This window comes from Trachemys scripta, chromosome 3, assembly GCF_013100865.1.
Source record: "Trachemys scripta elegans isolate TJP31775 chromosome 3, CAS_Tse_1.0, whole genome shotgun sequence".
NCBI classification, from domain to species: domain Eukaryota; kingdom Metazoa; phylum Chordata; order Testudines; family Emydidae; genus Trachemys; species Trachemys scripta.
The window spans coordinates 164,362,734-164,380,769 of NC_048300.1; the positions used below are offsets into that span (position 1 = coordinate 164,362,734).

An 18,036-nucleotide genomic window follows, 5' to 3' on the forward strand; every position below is an offset into this window, starting at 1 on the left:
ATATTTTTAAATTGGAGGTTCATCGCACTGGTGAGTTGGGTAAGCATAGTCCAGTACGGAAAGATGTATAATCTACTAGTTAGAGCACAGGAGTGGGAATCAGGAATTCTGTGACCTATTCACAGCTTTATTCCAGATTCACTGCCGGCCTTGGGCAAGTCATATAATCACTCTGTGCATGAATTTGTATTAAAGGGACAATACCTGCCAAGGGCTGTTGTATGACTTATTAATCAATGTTTGTGAAGCACTCTGAGAACCTCAGGTGAAAGTACAAAGAAAAATATTCACTGAAAATATCCAGTATAAAACTTTGCATTTTGACATCAGTAGCATTGTTTGACAACAAATTGAGGTAATATGAAACGAGATGTCCACCAAGTTGAAAACAAAGGGCCAAATTCTGCCCTCAGTTACACCCTTATAGGTCAAGATGCAATTAACACCGTTGGTACCACTCTTGCCTTACACCCATGTAAATGAGAGCAGAATTTGATCTACCAACAAGAGGGCATTTCATTTTGCAAACATGCCGCCCCACCAAAAAAAAAAAAACCAACAACAACAAAAAAACAAGGTTAAAAGTGTGTTCCACTGGAGCCCCACCAATACGCCACAGGTAACAAGAGCGAAGAAACAAAATATCCTGCCACTTCAGGCACACTATGTGCAGAGCATTTCTCAACTGCTGCCTAATGTATTCAGAATGATAATCAGATCTTTCTTCAGTCAGTTCCAGAATTACCCCAGCAAGCATCAGGTACAGTAGCTTAAGCTTGTTTCAGCCAGGGGGAAAAACAGCAGATACAGTTCTTCAGTCATTCCTCCTCTCCACCCTAATTCCTGATCCTGCATGGATGGGATATAGGGCAATGGATGGAGCAGGGATATGAAGAGCAGTGAGTTAAGAAATCTGTGAAATCAAAATGTGGATCTTGTGGAATTCTGTTCTATTCTATTCCATATAGGGTCTTATATCAAATTTGTATAACAACATTTTCTCTGTTCAGTCTTCTCTCCACGGTGAATTCCCCCCTCCCCTCAACTTTGTACCCACTTGAACATTTTGTGTTTGAAATTGCTACATTATTGGGTTTGCAATACCTCTAAGGGGAAATGCAAGAAAATGAGCAGTGCCAGGGCAGAGAGAAAATGTAACTATTTAAATATTAAGCAAAAAACCCTGGAGATAGAGCAGGAAGAAAGACCAAAACAAAACAAAAAAAACAACAACAGAGGACAAGAGAGATATAACTTGTAATTCAAATACAGATTCAGTGTATAGGTTACATCTCAGCCCTTGATACCTTCCCCATTTTTGTGTTCCTCTGCAAATCTGATGCAGCAGCTGGATCTGCAATACCTAGCCCTGACCACGTTGGCATAGATGGCTGGAGCATCATGCACCCTAACAAATCCCAGTTCTGGAATGACACCTAGGGGATCATTAGCAGAAACTAGTAGAACTGGAAGAACTAGAGCAGCTTGAGTTTAATGTACTCTAGATACTGAACCAGTCCATAGTTGCCTCCAGGAGCAATGGAGAACAAAGGTACTAGACCAGAAAATCAGGCACTATACAGCTTGTATACAGACCATCCACCCTCACCAGGGAGACTTTGAGTCTTTCTATCCCCCAATACATAGCGTAGGCTTCCCTTCAGCTACAATAATCATTTTTTCAAAGCTGAATCACAGTTGCGCAATAAAATAAAGGGTTAAAATCAAAGGGGGCAGAGAAATGTTTGCAAACTGACTAGTTTTGTGAATTCTGCAAACCCATTCATGCGGATTGCACAGCCTCAAAATCCATGACGGTCACCCAATTCTACTCTTCACACTACTTCCTATACTCATTTGCCACTTACACTATGTCAGAAGCTGCAGAAGTTGAAAAGGTCACGAACAGCTCAGGGGAAACAAACAACCCATTTTCATAGCCTATGTGCAGATCTGTCTGCCTTTACGTTTTCACCAGTTTTTTCCTTTTATGTTTTGCCTTCAGTCCTCATTCTCTTACTGGTTCAGAGCTCATTTGCAAAGATGCTCTTTGTACTTGGCAGTTGGGTTCATGAGAGGGTATGGGGACAAATGGGCAAGGTAAATGTTGAGCAATCAGGGTAATTAGAAAAACCGAATAAGGAAAAAGACTGCTGTGGGTTACATACATGTCTTTTGTGGTTGCCTCGCAAAAAGGAGCTGGGAATTCCATCTTTGCACTCTGAGTCACTTTGTTCTTCATAGCTTTCAAACTCACTTGAACTCCATCCGTATTCTAGAGAGCTGTTTCCACCTTCATCTCCATTTTCAACATCATCATAAATCATTTCCTCTGCATGCGTTAATACCAAAACACAAAAGAAAATACAATATTTTACTTAAGCATCAAAGAAGTTCCAATGTATTTTAATTCCAAAGTGCCTGTTCCCTATGGTCTACAGCAGGGATTGGCAACCTTTGGCCCGCAGCCCGACAGGGTAAGCACCCTGGCAGGCTGGGCCGGTTTGTTTACCTGCCGCGCCCGTAGGTTCGGCAGATCGCCTCTCCTACTGGCCGTGGTTTGCCATCCCAGGTCAATGGGGGCTGCAGGAAGCAGCGGCCAGCACATCCCTTGGCCCGCGCCACTTCCCGCAGCCCCCATCGTCCCGGAACAGCAAACCGTGGCCAATGGGAGCTGCGATCGGCCGAACCTACGGACGCGGCAGGTAAACAAACCAGCCCAGCCCTGCTTACCCTGGCAGGCCATGTGCCGAAGGCTGCCAATCCCTGGGCTATAGTCTGCCCTTTGCTACACTGCATAGATTGCAGTAGGAAGCCTTTTCTCAGCATTCAAGCTTTCAGGCAGATATCTCTTTGGTGCACCACAGTAGCATGTATGGCTAATGCTCTGGTGCCCACACCATGCTTCCTAGGAGGATGGCCTTTTCAAAGAGGGGTGTCCAATATATGTGTTCATCTTTATTGTGCTGGTTTGCCGGTGCTAAGGCAGAATTTGCTTCTATATGTTTTATTTTATATACAGTAGATCTTTGTGCAAATGCTGCTCATTGTACACACAAGTTCAGTGGGATGTCAACATAATTACTCCCATGCATATGGTGAGCAGGAATTGACCCTCTATATATAAACTCCCCTTGATGTGTCTTGCTACCACATATACCACCTCACTTTAGGAACCTTTTCATGATCAATACACACAACAGATGACATATTTTGGCTAGGAACAAATAAAAAAGTTACTATTTTAAGTAAAATGGATTAGACCTATGTATAGCAAGAACTATGTTCCACAACCCATTTTCATCTTCCCAACTACATTCATACTCAGCATTCATGAATGCATCACCTCAAATTACCAAGGAGCATTACCTTATGTATAAACTAGATTAAGAGCTCAAAACATTAAGCTTTTTCCGATCACTGACCAAGTGGCTTCATATCAGCAGCCACTTCAAGTGCTGTCAGCTAAAAATTAATGAAAAACAGTTTGCACAATTACTTATTGAATCAGTTATTAAAAATGACTTCATTGTTTGGGGAAACGCTTTTAATTGCTTTATTAATTTCTGTCTCCTTCTTTCCATCTTTACTGTGACTGATGTTTTAGCAGGCATAGGCATCACCCATAACACATTGATTCTAAATGAAATGGAAAGATTTTACTGCCAAATAATCATGAGAAAGCAGGTATTTGCTTTCATAGTTATAAATGGCATTATTTGTACATTACAATTAAGGTATGTAGGCACTTGTATTATAAATTTCTATTTTCTGGGAGATTATAATTTAGTATTAAAAACTGCTCTCCAGTAAATCTCAGCACACCTGACCAGCACTTTGGAGATAATGTTTGATTTATGCAACAGTCTACAAAAAAGAGACAAGATTTAGGTTATATGTAAATGACAAATTGTTTCAGAGAAAAAAAATTGACTTTTTGCATATTTGAATGGCCCAATACTTATTAAATTCAAAAACTAAAATTTGACAAGTAACAGTTTTGTAATATTAATTAATATTACTTAAAGCATTTGGTATTAACAAAAAGTGAACTCCTGGAAATGCTGAAACTCAACTTTTGAATCTAGCTGGGTTTTTTCCATAAATATAGATTCGGTTCTTAAACACACACTTCTTGCACCATTCAGTGGCATTCCAGCAAAACAGAGAATTTAACAAAAAAATCATTGTAATGACAGTGAACTCTAAAATTTGTGGATCATATATAGTTAAATAGCTCTGATTTGGGGCCCAATCCTGTAAACAATCTGTGTGTGAAACTCCCACTGACTCCAAGGGGAGATCTGCACAATAGAGCACTTATGAGAGGGAGCCATAGGCCCCAATTCCGCAATGACAGCAGTGCTGGTAGACCCTGCCCCCCAGCTAAACTCCAGTGAATGCAATGGATCTGCCTGAATTGCAGAATGGGAGCCTCAGATTTGGGAAATTCATGAGACAGGGACAGTGTCTTCCTGTTAAAACGCACATAGATTGAGGATTATAAAGGTACAAACATTACTAAAACAGCACACATTCTAAGTTCCTAATACTATTCATCATTAAACATGGTGTGATTACTTTAAAAATTCCTTAAAAATTCAAGAAATTAATTCATCCAATAGGATAAATATGCATTCCCAACCTGTTCTCAATTTAAAAACAAACAAATCCTTAGATCTTAATTGCAAAATTATCAGTTCACGTGGTCACAAAAAATAGTTTTTCCCCCTGGAAAGTTTAGACTTTTCAGTTAAAAATAGAAAGCTGAAAATTTTCAGCTGAAAACTTTTGATTTAAAACCAAAGATTTTGATTCAGATTTCATTGTAGTTCAGATGCCTCATGCCTCATTCTCTTCTATAGGTTGGGCTCAGAGACTGAACTACATCTTGGTCTGCTCTCTCGTGGAACCACCATTGTGCACCATGGGAATCCCTGGTATTGGTGTATGATGGGGGATGTAGTCCAAATGGAGGCTTCCCAGTAAGGAAGGCACCTGAGAATGGTGTGATTTTGCAGATCACATTATCTAAACAACACTGCACCCAGCATTCCACTACTCACAATTTTCAAGGTGAAAACCAATGTTGCCAGGATTTCATCAAAGTCTACTCTTGTCCCTCCATCCAGTAAAGGAGTTAGGTTAGTTTGGAGTTAGAATAAAACTTTTCTACAGAGGTATACATAGGTGGGTTGCAGCCTCTTTGAACGTCTTCCTTGACTGATGTACAGTAAGCTGTAGTAGTAGAGTAGTGGACTGGGTGCAAGCTGCTCATTGACATGAGTTCTCCTCCTGATTTGTTATGTTACAGTTGGTCAAAGAGCAGATTTTGTTTGAGACTTGGCTGCTGGCTAACTTTACCCTTGAGTGGACTGACTTGCTAGGAAGTCAGCAGCTAGAGCTTTAGACATCAGAAAGCTCCACTACATTTAGATATCAGGTGCCTCAGCATGCTCAGTGATGTTCAAGTCTTATGGTTTTGAAAATACTTTTTTAGGTCAGTTCTCTAATATAATTCTAGATGTATTTTAATAATTAACAATACCCAAAGGGCGAGACTGTGACTGTGGCAGAGATCTGAATGTTCAAAATGGTCCCTTCTGGCTTTGGAATCTATGAATCAGGCCTTTGAACAGCATAACAGAAGAGGCTTTTGGAGGCAAATTTTGACAGGAGTAGTCCTTAATTTGGAACTTCGTAGGACTTGATGATTTGTGACACAATGTTAATGGCATTTACATGCAGCTTGGGGTATGAAACTTACACCTATATGTCTGTCTGATACAAATTCCCCTGGATCATATTATAGTTTTATGTATGCGTTAAAATAAAACCTGTGATTGTATTAAATCATCATCATCAAAGTGACCGCATAAACTCAAACCTGGTTCAGTGTCTGAATCTTCTTTTGGCACATCGTCATAAATTACTTCATCTGGGTCTAATAACAAAAAGGAAAAACAGTGGGAAAAGCTTTTTAGATTTGACTCAGACCAACAAAGATTTTGAGTCTTATCAGCAAATATGTGTATAATAGAGACATACCCTATTTTCTGTTTACATAGAAATATCAGTATTTTGCCAGTACTTCTATTCAATCAAATAACATAAATAAAGTATAATAATAATATTATTATTGATATTATTAACCATAACAGTGATGGCTCATGTGGCCATCACCACGTCTGGCAGGAATTTCAGTTAAGCTGCGAAGTGCACTCTGGGGGCTCTCCTGTATATCCTGTAATTCCTTTCTTGCTCTCTCCCAGCACTCTCTCATTCCAAATCCCTGCACCAGACCCAACCCTGCAGCTAGGATGATAAGGTGATCTGACTTTACAAGGTGAAAAAACAGCCTATTGTGCTGGGGTCTGGGGTGGGACAAGGGGAGTGAGGAGGAAGGAAAAGGCAGCCCACACTCATCTTTCTCTATTTTTTAAGTTTTATTTCTTCCGTTTCTTCACTTCTCCCTGACATTCACCACACTACAATGTTCTCCCCCGCGTGCCACCAGTATTCAGTTCTTTGTCTGTCTCATTCATGCTCAGAAGCTTTCTTCTTACTCTTTTTAGTTCCAACCCCACCCCACCCCCTGACACAATCCAGCTGGCTCAGAAGCTGCCGGACATAATTGTGTACAGCTGGGCCGCCAATAGGCTCACCACTTACAGAACTGCCTGGAATCTGACTCCATCGGAAGGGAAGGCTGGCGGGAGGGGTGCTCACTGACAATCTTCATCCACAGCAGGGTGGCAAACGTGACAGACCTGGCATGTATGTGCTCCCCCAACCTGCCGTGAATTTCACTGACTCAACTGGCCCATGGCTCCTTCAGGGGGCCAGGCTACAAGGTTTACAAAAAATCAGGGCAAAACACTGTCTTTCATTAAACAGTCTGGGCAGGACACCAGGCCCTGAAAATCAAGAGATTCTTGGTTTCCTGGGACAGAGTCTCTCTATCCCCAGGTCACACAAAGTCATCCTTTAGCGTGACTTTAGATCTGTCTAGCACACACGCTATCCATGGTATTTATCACAATTTTTTTAACAATTTTTTCCTCATCATTTATAACCTTTCGGGCGCTTGAGACTGAAATCTGTTTCATCGGCCAAACGTTTTCTCCTCCTTTGTGCAAGCTAACTGGATTGTTACTGTAAGGTTGTCATGAGTGCTAAACTGCAGGCGCTGGTGTCATTGTCAAGAATCCCTGATATAACTGTTCAAGACCCAGACTCTGTCTGGAAGTAATTTAATGATTATGTTGGTAAACTAAGAAACAGGTTGGAGTGATGAAGTAATTCCCCACTCCTCCCAATTTCCATGTGGGGGACATTTCCAGACCAGTGGGCACCATCTCTTTGTCCTGGCTGAGCTATATAACACAGCTCAGGCAGGGAGAATGCCTCTTTAAGCTACAGAGCCTCTTTCAATTTCCTGCCCTGAGACACAGACTCATTCAACAAGCTAAGAGCCAGTTTCCCACATTAGGATTTAGAGGGATTCACTTTAGCCTGTTACTGGTACATGACTTCACTTACTTCAACAAACACTTATTGTGAACAGAATTTGGCCCTTATACTAAAAATGGAGAAGCGTGTTTTTTAATTGTTGTTATTTAGCTCTGGAACATGTTTGAAAAATGCAGGAAAAGACAATGCAGATGTTCCCAGGCATAAAGCTGTGACTGATGATGACATTGAGTCACCTACTGACACAGTGACACTGCTGTGACTGATTGACACTTACTTTCCATCCACGATGTGTTTGCAGGATCTGCAACCCATTTGGCTAGAGCATCTTCTTCTTTACTGACCTGGTTATCTTCACTTGAAAAAACCCCACAAAATAAATGAATTAAAAATCTTGCAACGTTTGTTTTAAACCATGTCAATAAGTAGCTAAGTTCTACTCAACTTTTTCCTCGCATTCTGAAATTAAAAGGGACTAGAAAACTGTTGGCTAATTCAGACTTAATATGTAAGTTTTATGTTTTTATTTTTAAGATCTAAGTGACTTAATATGGAATTAAGAATTTAACTTTAGCAACCCATTGTTGACAATATTAGCTTAAATAAATAAATCACTTATTCTTCATTTTCCAAAGCAATTCTTTCTGTTTGCAGTCTCCCTGTAAGGCATAAAATTAAATCTCTCTCTTTCACAGATGTCAAAGGGCCACTTGTAATGATTTTATATGCAAGAGTTCACCCAGTGCTGATGCTAGTACACAAACAGAGTTGATCTGGCACCACAAAGCACAATGAAAGCTGAAGTTGTTAAAAACCCAGCAATGAGAATGTCAGGCAAGAAAAAATAAAACTAAAAATATAAAAGTAACCAACAAACCATCTCATAAATTAAGGATTTGGAGATAAATAAATGCTGCCAATTACCTATTTGGGGGATCCTCTGAGCTCAAGGAATTACTATTGCCATCTTCAGTTACTGACTGCGTACCCACTAAAAAGAGTAGAAGACAGCACAGTTACTAGAATGCTAGGACTAAAACATTTTTTTGGTTCAAATGTTAGCTTCTAACAAATAATTAATAGTATTGCTACTATTAATCATCATCTGCTCTTATACAATGCCCTTTATCTACAGATCTCAATGTGGTTTATGAACACCTCTCAAAAATAATTAAGCTTCTTGGTGTTGTTATATCCATTTTGGCAATGGGGATACTAAGGCACAGGGGCACCGCAAGTCAGTGGCAGAGTTGTTAACAGAACCCAGAGCTGGATGAATGACTGGTTTTTCAGTTTGCTAGCAATTCCAAAAAAAAAAAAAAACTTTAAAAAAATTGGTTCAGGTCAAACCAAGTCTGAAAATTCAGGAAAATGTGGGTGAATTGAAAAATAATTGACAACAAGTTTGTTTCAAGTAAAACAAAATGGTTCATTCAACCCAAAATGAACTGCTTTTTTAAAATCTGGACACTTCATAAATGCACAAAATGGCTTTTAGTCCAGTGGTAAGGGCAGTCTCCTGGGATGAGGTAGATCAGAGTTCAGTTCCTCCCCTTTACCTGAGATGGAGAAGAGATGTCAACTTTGGTCTCCCGTTTTGCTCTAGCCTATCAAATAGTCTTTTATGGGTCTCTCTCAATCTCTCCAGGTGAAACTATTCCACTCGGTATCAAATACTTGACAGAAAGAAAGTAAGAATGACTCTGGTGGTAAGGGCATTCACCTGGGAGACCAATTTCATGTCCTTGCTCCACTTACTAATAGTTGAGAACCACTGGTTTAAAGAAACTGACTACGTAGAAGGGTTTTTTTGTTTAAAAAAAATGTGTGTTTGCTCGCATCTCTCAAAGTGCACTAATCCCACTTGAATAGTTTCTTAAATGGCCCATTCCTAATAATACAGAGTCCTTCATGGATTTTCTTTCTCTTTAATAAACAAAAATCCTTCTCAGATGACTGAGAGCGAAGTTCAGCTGCGTACTCTGTGATGGAGACGATTTTCAATTGTTACAGAGTTCCCCACAGATTTCAAGGAAGAGTGCTACATAAAAACTGAGAGGGCATTATGGTTCACTGAAATTAAACTAGGTTGCTACCAGAGAGAAAGTAAATTCAAGAGATATTGTACCTTCTTCGTCCACAGAAACACTGCGTATTATGACAGGACTGGAATATGCCGGCAGCATCAGTGGTAAATTGGATGGTACAGCATAGCCACAGGGCACCGGAACAGAATATACACCAGATAAGTTAGGGCTTGCATTTTCATCTTGAGGATTGGGTTCTGGTGATGAGGAATGATCCTTTTCTTGTATTGGTGAAATATTTATGACTGAATACGGGTTTACTTTTGTTGGAGCACCATCTGCACGGGATTCTTTTGTTTGTATTTTCTCAGTTCTATCTATGTTGTCTTCCCCTTGACAAATAAAAGAAGCATAAGCTTTCGTTTATATCATAAGAACATAAGAACAGCCATACTGGTTCAGACTATAGGTCCATCAAGCCCAGACAGTGGTCAATGCCAGGTGCTCCAGAGGTAAACATCAATTAATCCATCCCCTGTCGCCCAGTTCCAGCTTCTGGCAAACAGAGGCTAGTGGCACCATCCCTGCCCATCCTGGCTAATAGCCATTCATGGACCTATCCTTCATGAATTTATCCCGTTCTTTTTTGAACCCTGTATAGTCTTGGCCTTCAAAATATCCTCTGGCAAGGAGTTCCACAGGTTGACTGTGTGTTGTGTGAAAAAATACTTCCTTTTGTTTAAACCTGTTGCCTATTAATTTCATTTGGTGATCCCAAGTTCTTGAGTTATGAGAAGGAGTAAATAACACCTCCTTATTTACTTTCTCCACACCAGTTATGATTTTATAGACCTCTATCATATCCCCCCTTATTCATCTCTTTTCCAAGCTGAAATTTATATTGCACTAAATAGTCCTCTAGTATTTATATGGCTTCTGCCACTGTAGTATCTGAGCACCTCAGAATCTTTAAAGTATTTATTCTCACAGCACCCCATGAGTTGTGATAATGCTATTATCGCCAATTTATAGATGGCGAACTGACACAAATTGGGCGGAGGGGATGTCCCTTGTACCTTTTAGCCCAGTGGTTAGGGTATTCACCTGGGATGGGGGGGAGACTCCTGGTTCAAGTCACCCCTCCACCTGACAAGGAGAACAGATTTGAACAGAGCTCTGCCACCTCTCAGGTGAGTACCCTAGCCATGGGGCAATGGGACAGTCTGATGCAGGGCTCCCTCAATCTCTCCTGTTGAAGATGTTCCACTTTGGACAAATAATGAAAGAGTGATTAGAGCAGGGAGGATGGGATCCTGGTTCTCCCACCTCCTAGGTGAGTGACTCTGTAGCCTGGTGGTTAGATCACATCTAAGAGTGGATGGACATGGTGAATGCTCTTAACAGACACACAGGTCCACAGCTCCTAATAGTCAAAGAAAGAAGGTTTCTTTTCACACAAATGGTTTCATATGGCACAAAAATATGCTCCATTTATTTTTAAGAGCACATCCACTCAATGCCAGGTTGCCCAAGCTGAGTGAAGCATGCCCCCCAGCTGCCAAGTTGCCACTACAGTTACGTCTTCACAGCCCAGGTCATTAGACCTGGGCTATGGGGCTCACGCTAGTGCTCTGAAAATAGTCGTGTAAACAGCGCCTTGAAGTGGCTCAGGCTCTGACGCCCACACCACTCTCTAGCCTTCAGAGTGTGAGCCACAACTTCAAAGCACTGTCTGCACAGCTATTTTTAGAGTGCTAGTATGAGCTCCATTGGAAGGCTCACTTCCACCGTCTATGTAGACACACCCTATGAAGCTTCCCTAGAGATATCCATAGATAATCATTGTCACAAAGACCCTACCATCACAGCAGATTCCTGCACAAGACAGGGATGAGGAAACCAGTTCCTAGGTTAAGTGCAGCAGGGGAATAAGAATCCAGTCAGGGACAATAACTACCCTTTCTCCTTGTTAAGTCTACAAGGAACTAAAGTATTTGGGATAAATTAAATCACTTTCACATTCCGTTTATGGAAATATTTTTGTGAACTACAGCAATTCTATCAGCATGAAAAGCATCTGATGAACATGGGGCTTGATCCTTACTTGAGCAGTACTCCCCTGGCCTATTAGCCATATAAAGGCTTTACCTTTATATATACCTTTATATGTGGAGTTAGTGTCTTCATGTTCTGCATTAATCCCAGAGTCTGAAGCAGGTGGCACAAGTGCTTGTCTGTCTGCTTCTGGTATTTCATCGCCACTATCGAAATCAAATTGTTCCCCTTCTTCCTCCTCTTCATCATTGGTACCACAGCCTTTTAATTCATTTTCTAGAACTGAGCAGAGAGGAACCATTTTTTATTATGATTTAATGGGATAAGTGCTCACTGTTGTGAATGAGGGTTGCACAATTAGGTCCTAGAATTTTAGGCTCTCTAGGACAAAACAGTGCTCCTTGATATATTTCTAAGACCATGAAGTTCTTAGTAATCTTTTTAATGTAAACCATGCCAAGTAAAAACATATATAATACAACGTGTTTCTATTTTTAATAGAGACCAACCAGAACCAGAACACTTGTTATGAATAAACTTCAACAGCTTCCTCTGAAAACTTTGGAAAAGTTCAGATCTGAATCCAGATCCAAATCTAAACTTTGTGACTTAAACCCCTTCTTTCATAGAATCATAGAATATCAGGGTTGGAAGGGACCTCAGGAGGTTATCTAGTCCAACCCCATGCTCAAAGCAGGACCAATTCCCAACTAAATCATCCCAGCCAGGGCTTTGTCAAGCCTGACCTTAAAAACCTCTAAGGAAGGAGATCCAACCACCTCCCTAGGTAACCCATTCCAGAGCTTCACCATCCTCCTAGTGAAAAAGTTTTTCCTAATATCCAACCTAAACCTCCCCCACTGCAACTTGAGACCATAACTTGTTCTGTCATCAGATACCACTAAGAACAGTCTAGATCCATACTCTTTGGAACCCCCTTTCAGGTAGTTGAAAGCAGCTATCAAATCCCCCCTCATTCTTCTCTTCTGCAGACTTTCCTTATAGATTCACAAAGTCCTAGGCCAGAAGGGGTCGTTGTGATCATCTGACCTCCTGTATAACACAGGCCATAGAACTCCCCCAAAATAATTCCTAGAGCATAGCTTTTAGAAAAACATCCAATCTTATTTTTAAAATGGTTAGTGATGGAAAAATCCACCATGACCCTTGGAAAATTGTTCCAATGATTAATTACTCAAAACTGCTAAAAAATTATGCCTTATTTCCAGTCTGAATTTGTCTAGCTTCAGCTTCCACAACTAGCATCATATTGTGCTATACCTTTCTCTGATAGATTGAACATCTCATTATTAAATATTTGTTCCCTGTGTAGATACCTATAAACAGTGATCAAGTCACCCCTTAACCTTCTCTTTGTTAAGCTAAATAGATTGAGCTCGTGGAGTCTATCATGCGAAAGCATGTTTTCCAATCCTTTAATCATTCTTGTGGCTTTTCTCTGAAATCTCTCCAATTTATCAACATCTTTCTTGAATTGTGGATACCAGAACTGGACATAGTATTCCAGCAGCGGTCACACCACTGGCTAGATTCTACAGAGATAAAACAACCTCTCTACTCCTACTCAAGACTTTATGCCTCCCAGATCACATTAGCTCTTTTGGCCACAGCATCACAGTGAGAGCTCATGTTCAGCTAATTATCCACCACATACCCCAAAAACCTTTTCAAAGTCATTGCTTCCCAGAATAGAGTGTCCATCCTGTAAGTATGGCCTTTGTTCTTTGTTTCTGGGTATATATATTTACATTTAGCCATATTAAAACACATATTGTTTGCCTGCATCCAGTTTACCAAGTGATCCAGATCGCTCTATATCAATGGCTTGTTCTCTTCATTATTTACCACTCCCGCCAATTGTGTCATTTGCAAACTTTATCAGAGACGACTTTATGTTTTCTTGTAGGTCACCGATAAAATCTTAAATAGCATACAGAATCCACTGAAAATGCACCCACTCAATAATGGTTCCCTATTTACATTTTAAGACCCTATTAGTTATTCAGTTTTTAATCCATTTAATGTGTGCCATGTTAATTTTAGATCTGCCCACTCAAACTTTGGTTTCTCTGCTGAAACTGCCAATAACAGCACCAGTTAGGGCCAGTATGACAATAGCAGAAACTCTCTTGACATGGGCCATCAAATATCTATCAGATGGTATTGAGTTATGCTCAGTACCAGCCTGAGCTGGCTTTGAGCAAGTGACCTAGGGTGAAATGCTCTCTATTCTGTCAGCAAATCTGTAGGTCAACAGCACTCCACTTTTCTAAACCCTGACCTTTGTAAAAGTAACAACTGAATCAATGTAATTACCTCTCCTGTGACCAACCAGACAGGGTGAGCTCCTTGACTCTGTCCATGAAAAACTGGGAGGGATGAAGTGCAGAAGGAGAAGATGTTCCCCGCATAGGCCCTTCTATCTTCTTGGCAGAGACCGGGCTCAACAGGGTTTCTGTGGCAGGAACTGGGATCCAGCTGCTGTCTGTGTCACTATCCTTGTGTGACAACAGCATCATGGATACCCCTTTAGGATTTAATTCTGCCACTGTAAAGCCCCCATTGTTGCTCTTACTGCCTGAGTTGAGAGAACTTAGTCAATGGCAGCCTCAGCTCCTACCGGAGCCAATGTGCCAGGGCAATGGTGGACACAGCAGCAGAAAGAGGAAGCCTGCTCAAGCAGTGGTACCTGCTTCCACCAATCTCCTTTTTTGTGGGTCATCAGAACACAAAGGGTTGAGACACACCTTACCCCTTCCCACTCTGTGCCTGGCATAACACACCATCCCAAACCCCATGCCTCTTGAGGAGAAAACTGCCAGAAACCCCTATGAGATGGAGGTAATAACGAGTGGATTTTCTGCTCTGTTCCCACACACCCCCTCCCCTGGCTTTTCCACAGCAACAGGAGGATACATTCCATAATATATTTTTAAAGTACATATTTTTCAACAACATATTAAGTGTGTAAGAGAAGTAAACTTTACCATTTTTTTCTTGAGGTAATATGAGGTAAAAGCAAACTCCTGCAGGGTTTATTAAATCTCCTGAGTTGTGATGATTTTATCACCATCTTCACTAGCTAGGACTTGCTCAGTATCCTTATAAAACCCACACAATTCACAGCTCTTAACTGTTTAGATTGTCATGGTTATAAACATTCTTGCCAGAGCTTCAGTTTCTTCAGGCTGAGACAGCATATTTTATGATTGTACAACAATAACAAGACCTTTCACACAGTCCTTCTCTAGAGGGGAAAAGGTGACTCATTTTTTTAAAGGAACAAAAATGTATAAGTTGCCTGCTTACTATCATATCTTATGGTTGAGGCAACAGGACACTTAATTTCAAGCCATTTTCTTCATGTGTTTATATATTGTATAAAGTTACCTTTGGGGCTGAACCTTTACATATTTGTATTTGACCAAATGTGATTCCCTCCCCGCCACCCCCAAATTGATAAAATTCTATGAGGCTGATACAGTGTCTATTGAGGGCAATAGAAAGGCTTTCACTGACTTCTGTGGGCTTTGGATTAGGCCTAGGTGACCATTTTTGAGTTATCAGCTCATGGGAGGGGGGAAAATGGCTTTCAATTTTTTCAGGTGCTTTACTTGTTATTGGAAAACTCAAATCTCAACTCCTGTGCAAAGTCTGAGTAAACTTTTTTGTGTGTGTGTGAGGGTGCCAGGTCAGTGGATAAGTGCAGCTGATAACCCACTGGCCACACCACAGCTCTTAATATGCATTGCTACCAGTCCTGCCGATCTCCATCGAACCGCCTGCTGCATCTAACAGCTGGTCCTGATGATCTCATTCGGATTCTCCTCTGTCTTGCATCTTGTTTACACCTGAACAATGTGGTGTGAAACACTAGCAGAAGTGTGAGTGGATCAGGCCCATGAAGAGAACTTTAGGGCCTTGGAATATCATGTGCCTTGGGACCTTACCCCTCCCATTTCTTTATTTACACAGAGGTTACAGACGTTTTGAGAGGGCCTGAGCTCAGGGCCATGGTACTATTGTCCCCCTTTCCCTCTGATAAGTAGAGAATTCTGATTTGGTAGCACTATACACCTACTTTACCCAAGGGTAAATGGTGACACATGGAGCCAGGCAGTGGAAAATCTGGCCCACTGAATAGAAGAGGAAAAAAGAAGCAGAAAAAAGAAGGCAGAAAACAGAGAAGATTAGATTTATTCATCTGGAAACAATAGGTTTAATGCACTAGTTTTACAGCCACATACCTCCGTTGTCTGTGAATGTAGCCCAGTATCACTGACAAGAACTGCCATCTCCAGAAAATTTATCTGAGACATTATGAAGTGGAAGGAGCAATAGGGTGAGGGACTAAAAGTGATATAAGTAAATATTATGACCCAATCCGAGGAGAATGTTCGAAAGAGCCTTAGTGAGTTAGAAGAATAAGTCTCATTGACTTTCAATGGGATTTCTGCTTCTAACTTACTTTGGACTTTTCAAAAGTGCCTACCACAATTTTTACCCCAGTCCCTGCTTTTTAAATATATTGATTGCTCCATACCACATTTCTGAAATGACCTCTGCACAGAACTTGAAGAGCACCAACCGTGGAAGCTCTTCCTCCCACACCAGTCCAGTGATGGAATGAGGAGTTAAGCAGGGAAATAAAGAGAGAACACTCCTTATCATACTACACACATTTTAGAAACACTAACTCTGTGGAACAGTGATTCTCCTTCAGGAAATTTTAAAACTAGATTCTATCTTTTGGCACTGTCATGTTCCTTCCTTTCTTCTGTATGAACATGAATAGCTTTAAACCTTAACATCCAATGATCCCTTGAATCTAATAAGTAATAAAAATGTTACTCAGTTGAGTCTTTTAATCCTGAAGGCACATTGTTTCACTTGATGAAACATAAAAACGCATATTATAGCACAACATAGAAACCCATAATTATATTTATACAGAAAGAACACCTGACCTTTATATGGTTTTGAAAATAAGTATTCTTATAATTGTTTCAATTTGATTAAAACTATTTAAGAAAAAAAAATTGTGGCTCTGTGCTTCTTAGCTAAGCAAAGGCCATTACCCAGAAGTCGTCATCAAATAGACAGAGAAGGACCAACTTCTGGGGTGAGAGAGACAAGCTTTCGAGCTTACACAGACCTGAAGTAGAGGTCTGTGTAAGCCGGAAAGCTTTTCTCTCTCACAAACAGAAGTTGGCCCAATAAAAGATATTACCTCACCCACTTTGTCTCTCTAATATCCTGAGACTGACATGGCTATAACATTGCATATACCAGAAAAAGAGTGAGAACCCTCTAACTTACACCAGTTTACCCCATCCAGAGAAAAAGAATAGTCTTAGGCACTAGACTGGGACTCAGGATATCTAGGTTTATTTTCAGGCTCTGCCACAAACTTCTGGTGTGACCTTGAGCAAGTCACTTAAACTCATTTTGTCACAGTTACTCATCTGCAAAATGAAGGTAATAGTTCTTTTGTGTCTCTTTTCTATAGTTTGTAAGCTCTTTGGAACACAACAGGGTCCTTATCTTGGTGAAGGTCTCTAGATGCTACTGTGAAACATAATAGTAATAGTAAAAGGAAAGGAAGACTCAGGCCCGAGGATATTCCCTCATACACTGATCCTTTCTTTTCCTAACATGCAATAACAAGACGCAAAATTAGTTCTCATAATCCTTAGCAAAGCAATTTGTTTTCTTCCAACTTTAGATATAGATTTCTGTTTATTAAGTAGGAAGAATTTGCCCAAGTAGGGCAGTGCCACTCTTTCCATAATCCTGTCCATTTAATTATTTTATAATTTTATCGGTGGGATTGTTCTAACTGATATTGCTTAAACTTCACTCAGGCAATCTAGAAGTTACCAGTGTACCTGTTTAAAAATAGATAGTTACAGATAAACCCAAGCCCTGGTTCTGAATAGCCTCAAACTTAAAGCAAGTTCAGATACAAATGTTGTAGCCTGTGTGCCTATGATAGATCACTAAATCTCCAGCCACAAGACACTCCCAAACTTTGGAAGAGTTCATCTCCAGGTCCAGACTTTGAACCTGAAGCCTATTTCATTTTAATGCAGTGTATTGAAGGGACACTTTCACGTTAAAGAAAGTGCTGAAGTGAAATCTATGAAGGGAAATTATCCCTGGCCCTCTGCTCCCTAGTGGAAGATCTACACCAAGGAATGGCAGGTAGTTGTACTTCTGCTGCTCTCTCTTCTGGATTTTTTGTTAGAACCGAGGCTCCAAAGACACTCTTCCACTGGGGGAAATGTACTGACTTAACAAATCCCTCAGCCATCCTGGCCCCTCTTACCATGCCAGTTATGCCAACTTTTTCTGCTGCAATAATCCCCTACACACAAACAAACAAACAGGCATATAATTTATTTCTGCCACTAGGATGCAGTGCAAAGGTTTATGAAGGCAGAAACCAGATTCAATCCTG

General features: G+C 40.6%; 1 protein-coding gene across 1 annotated transcript in view; it reads right to left on the reverse strand.

Annotated features, from left to right (window-relative positions):
- Window positions 1–18,036, reverse strand: part of ARHGEF10 (Rho guanine nucleotide exchange factor 10) — a gene marked incomplete in the record, with an annotated part of 171,925 nt that overhangs the window by 93,333 nt on the left and 60,556 nt on the right. The window contains 6 exon segments of the mRNA XM_034766377.1: window positions 2,169–2,332; window positions 5,888–5,944; window positions 7,751–7,830; window positions 8,398–8,464; window positions 9,602–9,894; window positions 11,669–11,837. Coding sequence (XP_034622268.1) covers window positions 2,169–2,332; window positions 5,888–5,944; window positions 7,751–7,830; window positions 8,398–8,464; window positions 9,602–9,894; window positions 11,669–11,837 — 830 coding nt within the window.